Source organism: Podarcis raffonei, chromosome 6 (assembly GCF_027172205.1).
Source record: "Podarcis raffonei isolate rPodRaf1 chromosome 6, rPodRaf1.pri, whole genome shotgun sequence".
Lineage (NCBI taxonomy): Eukaryota > Metazoa > Chordata > Lepidosauria > Squamata > Lacertidae > Podarcis > Podarcis raffonei.
The window spans coordinates 77088813-77099330 of record NC_070607.1 but is presented as its reverse complement, the minus strand read 5'-3'; the positions used below and the strand labels follow the sequence as shown (position 1 = coordinate 77099330).

The 10518-nt window shown below is 45.0% G+C and overlaps 1 protein-coding gene across 2 annotated transcripts in view; it reads right to left on the bottom strand.

The window, feature by feature from the left end:
• The window catches only part of MATN4 (matrilin 4), a 42675-nt gene that overhangs the window by 690 nt on the left and 31467 nt on the right, over positions 1-10518 (bottom strand). For both annotated transcript variants that reach the window (XM_053394097.1, XM_053394096.1), the window contains exons 5-10: positions 8616-8738; positions 7934-8056; positions 7127-7249; positions 5172-5585; positions 2692-2844; positions 1714-1818 (exon numbers count right to left, since the gene is read on the bottom strand). In XM_053394097.1, coding sequence (XP_053250072.1) covers positions 1714-1818; positions 2692-2844; positions 5172-5585; positions 7127-7249; positions 7934-8056; positions 8616-8738 — 1041 coding nt within the window. The remainder of the gene's footprint in view (positions 1-1713; positions 1819-2691; positions 2845-5171; positions 5586-7126; positions 7250-7933; positions 8057-8615; positions 8739-10518) is intronic.

Sequence of the window (10518 nt, the reverse complement as noted above, 5' to 3'; positions counted from 1 at the left end):
CAGAAACACACACACACACACCAATTCTTTTCTGTCTCCCAATTATTATTTATTTATTTGCTGGCTGCATTTCTACCTCACCTTTTTCCCCAAGGAAGGAACTCAAGTTGGGTTACTGTCAGGGGCTGGACTGATGAGGAATGGTGGGGACCACCCCACCCCCTTCTCCTGAACCTCCCCGAGAACAGAAGGATTGTATAGATTTAGAACAGTGGTTTGCAGAAGGACATAGTTCAGAGTCTGCAGAGGGCAGAAGCTGGGAAATACTGGAAGAGGAACAGCAGGAAGAAGAAGAACCAGGGGAGAGACAGATGACAGTTTCCTTGGAAAGCATTCCTGACCCCCCTCCCAGGACCAGGCGTGCATTACGGGTAGTAGAACAGAGAGCTCAGAGGCAGAAAGCTCAGATTAACTGATGCAGGGGTGACGTAGAATAGGAAAGACGTAGGAGGGTGGGACTTGACTTGGAGCAATGCCATTATTTAGGGAAGACTACATTCCTTCGTCACTCTCTGTGAATTATTGAATAAACTGCTTGGTTAGAACTTTTATCATTTCTCTGCTTCTTGGCTGCCACTGTGGGAGGGATCTGATTCCTTGAAGCCTGACACTTACATGGTTATCTCACCCTCCTCATTTAAGCCCCACAACCTCCCTGTGCAGCAGATTAGGCTGAAAGGCAGCAAGCCTGAACCTAAGTCACCCAGTGAGCTTCATGGCCAAGTGGGGATCTGAACCCTGGTTAGACACAATGCACTGTTGGGGATGCAAATCCACCCTTCTCTCTGGGTAATCAGCTAATTATATGATGAATGGAGAGGCACAACCCCCCTCCCCTCCCTTTCTCAGCTCAGCTAAAGAATGGGGAGTGTGTCTGCGTACATGTTCCTGCCTGAGTGCGCACGCAGGCGTGTGAAAGTGTGCCCATGAGTGTGGCATGGCCACACCCACCACTGACATGTGAACCCTGCAGGGTTGGCCAAGGGTGAATTTTCACCCTGCAGGGACTTTTTCCCTTCATGGTGCAGTCTTTGCAGTTTCAGGCAGCTGGCTTTGGGACGAAACCCAGAAGACAATTCAAAATCTCATTAGGATAGCGTGCAGAAATGCATTACCTTGCGGAAAACTGCTTGCAAAAAAAAAAGTGTCTATATTGGAAGAAATTCACACAGAAATGCTGGCAAATTTTCATGCCTTTTTTTTTTAAGAATCCACAAAACGATGCAAAAATGCGGGGACCTGAATTTAAGGTTATAAAAATGAAAAAAACTGAAAGTAACATATTCACTCATCCCTAGTTCTACCCCAAGAGCACAATTTTAGCCTAACATCATCAGAATGAGTGACAATGACTTGCATAGGCCATCGAGTAAGCTTCATTGCTGATGGGACTTTGGGCTTGGCTTTCCCCACACCCAAACTCATCCATTCTAGCCACTGGACCACATTCCCACCCCTGAAGTTATTGCTTGTCACAAAGGTGGCATCAAAAGCACTGAACTTCAGCAGACATTTGCACATGAGTTCTGCTGCACCTGGTGAGCACTTCCCCCAAGACTCTGCCCTTTTAGGTACAATTTGCCCTCTGAAACCCTGGAGAATGGGATACTTAAAATGAGAATCTAAATCCTTCCAAGAAAGCGGGGAAAACGCAACATAACAAATGTACCTGCCCGCTTTCACTTTTCGTGAAGGTTATACCAAAAAGGATATTTTTATCAGTGAGGTCTTCCAGGATTGCAAGACTGTTTGTCTGGAACTGAACCAGGGCCTCACATTCACACGGGTTGCGGAATTCAGTTTCTCCCTTGCCTTCCTCTGAAATAACATAAAATATATTCGAAACATATTCAGATCAGCACTATTGACACTTAATAGCACCAGAGTCCCCTGATTCCATAGGAAACCTTCTTTGATATGATGTGATCATCACCTTGCCACTGACTTCTGCACAATGTCTGGGCAAAGTTGGTTAACTGAAGGCAACCAAAATGTGAAATGCAGTTAGATTTCTGTGATAAAAAAAATTGTCCATGGGCTGCAATGAAGAACTGAAAGGAGTCGGGGAACAATTCTCAAATTGCCACTGGCTCCTGTTGTGACCTTAATTGACATACTGCATACGATATATGCAATGCTCTAACTTTCTGATAGGGAAAAGCCTTTATTATTATTATTATTATTATTATTATTATTATTATTATTATTATTATTATTGAAAGTCTACCCCTTACCATCTCAAGTCTCTGTGCTATGAGGCTTATTCACACATGCACTGCACAGGGATACAAGCTGCCTCTGCAGGTGTAGAATTGTTAATGTGACCAAGTGTGTGCTTGTTGATTTGTACAGCTCAATTGTTGTGTGCATGGCCACACAGATTCCACACCTGTGGAGCACCACAAGTGAAGAACTGTACCACAGCTCAACTACTAGACCTGTTCACATGATACACACTGAACACAGGTTCAGGCTGTCTCTACACAGCTTCCCCCTTTCTTTTAGGGGGATACTAAATTTAGCGTTAAATGACCTGGAAAGTGATGTAATGGGATGTAATGTGAGGCAAGACACAGGATCATGTGCAGAATGAGCTATTTGCTTACAGGATTTACTGGAACACGGCATTCAAATATCTGACGGTAGAAGCATAGTGGTAAAGGTTGTTGCCCAGATTCCGCCATCGCTTACCAGGACAGATGTTGACTTTGAGATTGTTGACAATGTTCGTCATGGTGTTGAAATCTGCGGAGTACGAGAAGTGCTGATCTACTGGCTCAGAAGCAATCGCTCTCAGTTCCTCTTCAACAGCTTTGCCAACTCCAACCGCAAACATGGTAATTCCTGCAGAACCAGCAACATGTATAGGATACAAGAGTTTCAGTTTTTGGGAACTCAGGCAATTTGTTTGAATCTCAATAGCCAGTGCTATGGGATGCCATTCATACACAGTGCATGAAGACAGAACCAATCGTTTCTGAGAGAGGGAGGAGTTCCAGACCTGGGGTACCACCACCAAGAAGGCTCTCCTTTGCATAGCAAGCCTAGGCTGATGATGCAGCCAGGATAGCCTTCCTGGCCAGTCTTCATAGTTGGTCAGGTCTTCATGGAAGTAGGTCTCTCGGGTATTAGTAGTCACTATTATTATCACTATAATTTGTGGATTTCTATACTGCTTAATGCCAAACTAGGCTTCTACACAGTTTAGAAGTACAGAAACCAAAGGCTCAAACATTAAAACGCAAAGATCCATAATTAAAATACACAATAAAACAATCCCATTAAAATATGAACATCCATCGCTGAAATATGCAATAAAACAATTCCATTGAAGCAACACAGCAATTAAAGCAGGAGACTCAGGCCAAGAGACCAAGGGGATGACTGGGCAATGAGGTGCATCATCGATAGCTGGTGGAAAGCCAATACAGATGAGGCCTCTCTTGTTTCCATAGGGCATGTGCTCCGAAACACCAGTGCTACCAGTAAACAAGCCTGCCCCTGCATCACCATAAGCTGGTCATAATTAGGATGGGGTAAATAATAACCCCCTTCCCCTTCTTCTCCCCAAGTATTTTTAACCTCAGGTCTTGCGCCAACCACAGAGCGCTTTCCAAAACTTCTGCCCACAACATGAGGGAAGGGTTCATGACAGAAAACAACTGAAGTGGGAGAGAATCATGGGAGTTCTATGGGATTGGGTCAATAGTGGGGTCCAGATTAGGAGCCCTTGAGGTCCCAGGATACAAAATGGCTGATCCCTGTCATGTAGGCAATGAAGTGGGATATCATGCAAGAAGAGAGAGTTATAGACAGGAGAACACAGGATTAAATAATACTGTGTGTTCAATTTTATCTGCCCTGCTCTGTCCCATCATGTTCGTGCTCTTATCCACCTATGGGGAAAGAACAAGACTTGAAAAGCTGGAACCAGATGACTGAAAAACAGAAAAAGACACAACTTTCAATGAGAAGTAAGCTGCAGCTTCCAGGCATAACATTGGCAAAGGATGGAAACTTCTTTTTCCTCCATTTCTTGTTCTGGGTTTAAGCTGCCTGTCCTCTTCTGGGCAGGGATAAGAAAGGCCGCTGTACCTTCCCTTTTCCTCATCTCTTGGGAGTTCAGCAACTGACTAGAAAGCAGCATAACCGCCTGACTTTTTCTAGGCCCTGTAATTTGACACTCCTCTGCATTTTCCTTTTGGCAATAACAGGAGGAAACGAGAGAATTCGCTAATTAGCCACAAATTCCTGACACTGCCCAGAAACACAGAGGCAGAACAAACTGGCTGGAATGCTCCAACAAACCTCTGTCGCCCTGGTGCCAAGAGCAAAGGAGTTATCTGGCTCAAGCCCTTAGAATGCAGGCATTGCCATCCCAGACAGTCTGCCTACAGAGTGGCTCAGCCCCTGTCTGCACTGCAGCTTTCAAACTGGTTTAAAATGAATAAGCATTCCCTCTCCCCCTGAGATCCTGAGAACTGTAGTTCTGTGATGAAGGGGCCTCTAACAGAATCCTCAGCAAGCCCAACTGGCTACAATTCCCAGCATCCTTTCAGGGAAACCATGGCAGCTCATGAAAGAAACCGAATAGAATTTGTAGGTGCTAGAAGGAGAGAGATGGGAGCATCTCTTGGTGGTACAGCATGTCTGCATGCAGAAACTCCAGGAATCTTTTCCTGCCAACTGGATGGATCCCACACACCTCTACCCTTGATGGACCATGTTGCCACATGGGAGAGGGGCTGCCCATCTGTCAGTCACCGGGCTTCACAAGGACATCAGGTGACAACTTCTAAGGGGCTAGCTGGGGGGGAAATATTATCTCCAGCAGCTTCAAAATTTCCAGAAATCTTACATCTCTCCTGGCAATGGCTTTCCATGGTTCCTTTCAGACAGCCCTATCTGGAGATAATGGAGACCTGGGACCTTCTGCATGCAAAGCATGTGTCCTACCACTGAGACACAGCGGCAATTCATAGTCCAACCTCTATGGTCAGAACATACGTAGAGAAAAGAGTTGTACGGCAAAATGTGTACAGTTAGAGATCAAGTGCTTTAACTGATTGAAGAAATTCAGAAGCAACCTCCTTTCAGCTCCTCACCCATGAATAAAAGCTCCGCAATACCTATAGACAGATCCCAGTTACACATCCCTGTTGCACCCTCACCTGACTCCTTTGCTCTTCTTGCCCACTCAGAGATGTCGTCTTGAGAACGGCCATCCGTGAAGACCAGGCCTACTCTGGGCACATTCTGGGAAAGGGGCCGGGCCCCTTCTGCCTCTGAGAAGCTGTGCTCCAGCATGTGCTTGAGGGCCAGGCCTGTCATGGTGCCCTTCTCCATGTACTGCACCCTCTGCACCGCTTTCTTGACATCAGCCACTGTCGTGTACTTGTTGAGAGGGAACTCCGTGCGCACACGGCTTGAGTACTGGACCAGCCCCACGCGCGTGCCATGAGGGGACACGTCCAGGAAGTCCACAATCTGGTTCACAAACTGCTTCACCAGCTCGAAGTTCTGAGGCCGAACACTCTTGGAGCCATCGATCACCAGCACCAAGTCGATGTGCCCAGCTTTGCACTCTATAGCCCAAGGAGAAAAGGGGAGGCGAACGGAGATGAGCGTTAGCCTTGTCTTCTGAAATAGCAGCAAAGTAAGATATATGATGGATATTGGGCCATCACCCTCAAGTGGCTGAAAAGTCTAGACTGGGCACCTCCAAGCTGTGAGGATCCCAGCTTCACACAGTTGGAGAATTCACTCACAATCCTTTTGCTACACTTTACAAGACCTTTGGAAACCCAATCCCAGTAGTGTTTCTAGACAACTAAAATGTACCTCACACATACATGATTTTCAGTAGGCAATCTCTTGTGCCTTGCCTCTTGCATTACCAGCGTACTGGTTCCTCAGCAAATCACACAGACAAACTGTGGGTCAACAGTGCCCTCTTGCTACCAACTGACACCACAGCCTAATTAGGACAAGCAAATCCCTCTGTAAGATTGGGTTACAACCTGACATCCCGGATATTGTTATTATACTTATTACTCCTTTTAAAGTTACTTTTAACAACATCATTCAAAAAACTTGAAAATGAACATAAGCAAATTTCATACAAATACAATACTGTTCCTCTCTACATTTTATCCAATGTTTTTCAGTAAGAGATTATGGTAAGCACAACTTTAGAAAGTTAAAGCCAACCTGAGGTTCTGGAAGGTAGCAGTTCTCTTGGCAGAATTGTATGAAAGGAGACCAGCTCCCCAGGAATTAGTTCCTATAATCATCAGGTACTCTTGCTCTTAGATAAGATGTTAATTTCGTCTTTATAGCAAAATGCTAAACTTTGATAAACCGCTCTTTCCAATGAGGGAGTACTATGTCTTTTCATCTTTGGGCAAATAATTTTTGTGCAGCTGTTAAAATATGAGAAGCAAGTACTATGTGTTCCTTCTATATAGGAAGTGGGGTGTGTGTGAGAGAGAGAGAGAGAGAGGGAGGGAGGGAGAGAGGGGGGGAGGGAGGGAGGGAGGGAGGGAGGGAGGGAGGGAGGGAGGGAGGGAGGGAGAGAATATACAACAGTACCAATGCAAGAACTAGTGGTACATCATGATTCAGGATTCTGCTTAGTATTTTAATGATCTCACTATTCTGAACACCTCGTATTAACTTCTTTTATTTAATCTTTTGCTTCCTGTCACATATTTTTGAAAATAATACACAAACTCCTCTGCTGTAACCTTAGATCCCATGATACAGGAGGCATTCTGTCTTCTCTGAGGCCATTGCCCCCCAACTCGGCAACTCCAGTCTAATAACACACAACAACTAATGCATCCCTCAGCTCCTCCTAACCAATCATGCATTTCTGTTATGTGCCAACTGGGACACTTTTTGTTGTATTTTCAAAAGCAGAAACAGTATCTCTGAATGTGTGTCCATCTAAGAGATATCAGGAATAGTGATCAGTCAGGATCAAGACATCGCCACTTACCTGCCTGCCATCTATTTGAAATACTCTGTGTCATGTGAGATGTCAAGGCTAGGAATCTCTTTCAGGTATCAAAGAGGAGCCATGCATGAAGAACATTCCATAGCAAGGAAAGCCCCTAATACTCACTGTTGCATGTCTTCTTGTCTGCCTGGAGCTGCTGACCCTCTGGGCAAAGACAGTGGTAAGAGCCTGCAGCGCTGACGCACTTAAATTCACATCCATGCTCTACGCTATTGCAGAGGTCGCTGGCTGAAACACAAATCATGGGGATAATTTCATTTAGCTACGGAGTTCAGCATGTTGCACCAGGCGGAGAACCATTAGGACCATATGGTGAAGAAACTATAAACTATGTTTTCTGCTGCTCCAGAGGGGAGGACCCGAACCAACGGAATCAAATGACAAGAAAGGCAATTCCAACTAAATATTAGGATTTACTTTCTGACAGTAAAAGCTGTTCAAAAGGGGAATAGGCTAGCATGGAAAGTGGTTGGCTCTCCTTCATTGGAGGTTTTTTTAACCGGCTGGATGGATTCTTTGGTTGTAATTCCTCCATTGCTGGACCCATTGCATAGCCCTTGTGGTCCCTTCCAATTCCACAATTCTATGGTTCTAAGAAAAATTAGAAAGGCAATATTGCCTTTGGTTATGTTGATCACCAGGATTCTCCAGCACTCTAAGGAACATGTTTTATACTGAAGTCACAGCCCATAAATCCAGTGCATCACAGTCCCTTCCACCGACTCTATGGGTGTCTTCTTTTGAGACATCCCAACTCATTTTCAAAACAGTCATTTGGCAAACCTAGTAATGAATCATAACCAGATGTTGCACTCTATGTTTTAGCTCACTTGTTTGCTTTTCTTTTTTGCTCCCCCCTCCGCACCAATGCATATGGTGTCCTCTGCCACAGCAGCACAATGCAACACTTACCCTGGCATGACTTGCCATCAGCCTGCAGGGTATAACCATCGCGGCAGCGACAATAGTACCCGTTGAGGATATTCACACAATCATGCTGGCAGCTGTGGTTGCCGAAGTTGCAGAAATTGATCACTGGAAGAAATAGAGGGGGGTGGAGAATGCTTTTGAGGTGATCAGGACCCATTGCTCTTCCCTCCTGCAAAATGCCTTCATTCCTCGGAGATCCCAGTTCCCATTTAATAGCTACCAACCCACCCACCCCTTCCCTAATATGAATAATGATAATAATTTATTTATAGCCTGCCCATCTGGCTGGGTTTCCCCAGCCGCTCTGGGTGGCTTCCAATAAAAGATTAAAAATACATTAAAACATCAGTCATTAAAAACTTCCCTAAACAGGGCTGTATTATGGCATACAGAGGCAGAAAAGGGCAGCCAAAATTAACAGGGGGCTGGAGAAACTCCTTTATCAGGAACGACCACAATGTTGGTGACTAAGAGGTGACATGATCTATCATGATGGCAATATACTAGTTCCATGTTGCTGGGGGGCGACAGTGGGGAGAGTCCTGCTTGTGGACTTCGCAGGGGAACCTGATCAGCCACTGTGCGAAAGAAGATCCAGATCTAGAGAGGTTTCTTATCTGATCCAGCAGGACTCTTCTTACGCCCTTAGATGGAGATTACTCACTGCTACATGTCTTCTTGTCTTGGTTGAGCTGATAGCCTGTCCGGCAGCGGCAAGTGTAGGAGCCGAGAGAGCTGACGCATTGATGCTCGCAGCCGTGTCTCCCATCAGCACAGGCATCGATGACTGCAGAGGTTTAAAAAAAAGGACACGTCATGGTCTGGACAAACAAAAGCCATAGGTAAGGCTTGTCCACTCTTGCGTACTTGGGCACTGGGACTGCCACCAGAGGATATCAGGTACAGCAATTCATGTTGACAAGAAGCTAGAGGGTAGGCAGATCTGTTGGTTTTTGGCTTCTCATTTTTCCAGTTCAGTCCTCCACATTTCCTCTTCGTTTTGCAATTCATTTATTTTTGAAGTCTTTGTGAAAATTCATCGGCATTTTTGTTAGGATTTCTCCTAATACAGTGGAACCTCGGGTTGCGGACATGATCCATGATGGAGGCACATCCGCAACCCGCAGTATTCACATCCTAAAGTGCGACATCTGCGCAGGCGCAGGCACGATTTAGCGCTTCTGCACATGCACAAGCGGCAAAACCCAGAAGTAACACATTGCAGTACTTCCGGGTTTCCCGCGGTCCGCAACCCAAAAACACGTTACCTGAAGCATCCATAACATGAGGTATGACTGTATATACACTTTCTTATGCAAATTTTGCCCAAAATACGCATTTCTGCAAAGCAATTTACCCAAATCCAATGCACATTCGTATGCTATTTCCCCTTATACTCCAGGATATGCATTTTTGTACACATTGCTTAGCTAGAAAGCTTCATTGCAAAATCCAGAGAAGCGCAAACATTGAAGGATGGCTGTGTTTTCATTTATACGTAGTTTTGGAAGCTGCAGATTAGGTAGGTTCCTCCTTAAATGTTAACTGAATCCAATTTCTCTCCCATCCTTATAAGAGGTCACAGGCACAGCCACGTTCTCACTTTCACAGAATCACAAAATTGTACAGTGGGATGGGAACCCAAGTGTCATCAGAAATCTTTAACCTTTTCAGACTCAGGACCCACTTTTAACCAAAACAAGCATTTGGGAAAACACTTCTCAGTCTTTTACCATATATTTTCCATGTTGGTAGTGCTGCTGTTGCAACCTGCCTTGGATCAGCCAGTGATCCATGAGGGTCCCGACCCACCAGCTGAAGTCCAGTGATCCAGCACCACAACCTGCAATGCAGGTATCACAGCTGTTTCTCTTATTTCTTTCCTGCACAAGATGATAAAGTGTCTGGAATCCAAGCCTTGTGAGAAACAGTTGAGGGAGTTGGGGATGCGTAGCCTGGAGAAGACTGAGAGTGGTATGATAGCCATCTTCAAATATCTTAAGGGCTGTCGCATGCAAGATAAGAGCAAGCTTGTTTTCTGCTGCTCCAGGGACACGATCCAGATCAATGGATTCAAGTTACAAGAAAGGAGGCTCCAACTAAACATGAGGAAGAACTTCTTGACAGTAAGAACTGTTCTACTGTCCACCTTAGAAGGTGGTGAACTTTCCTTCATTGGAGGTTTTTAAACAGAGGTTGGATGGTCATCTGTCAAAGATTCTTTAGCTGTGATTCCAGTATTTCAGGAGGTTGGATTAGATGACCCTTGGGATCCGCTCCACCTCTACAATTCTATTATCTATGTAGAATCTATTATCTACAGATCCATTTCTGAGTCTCCTTCCCACCCAGCACTGCTTGTTTTACAAGGGATTCTTACACAGAATAAACAGTGTCGGCTAATGAACACCACATTTTTTCCATATCGGCACATGTTCAGCATGCATCCACATTATACAGATGGTTCATTGTTGAACCTTATTACTCGTTGGCAGATCAGCAATGACACGGTTGCAAAATAAAATTCATCCAATGTGCAAGTTGCATTGTAATCTAGGCTTAGGAAC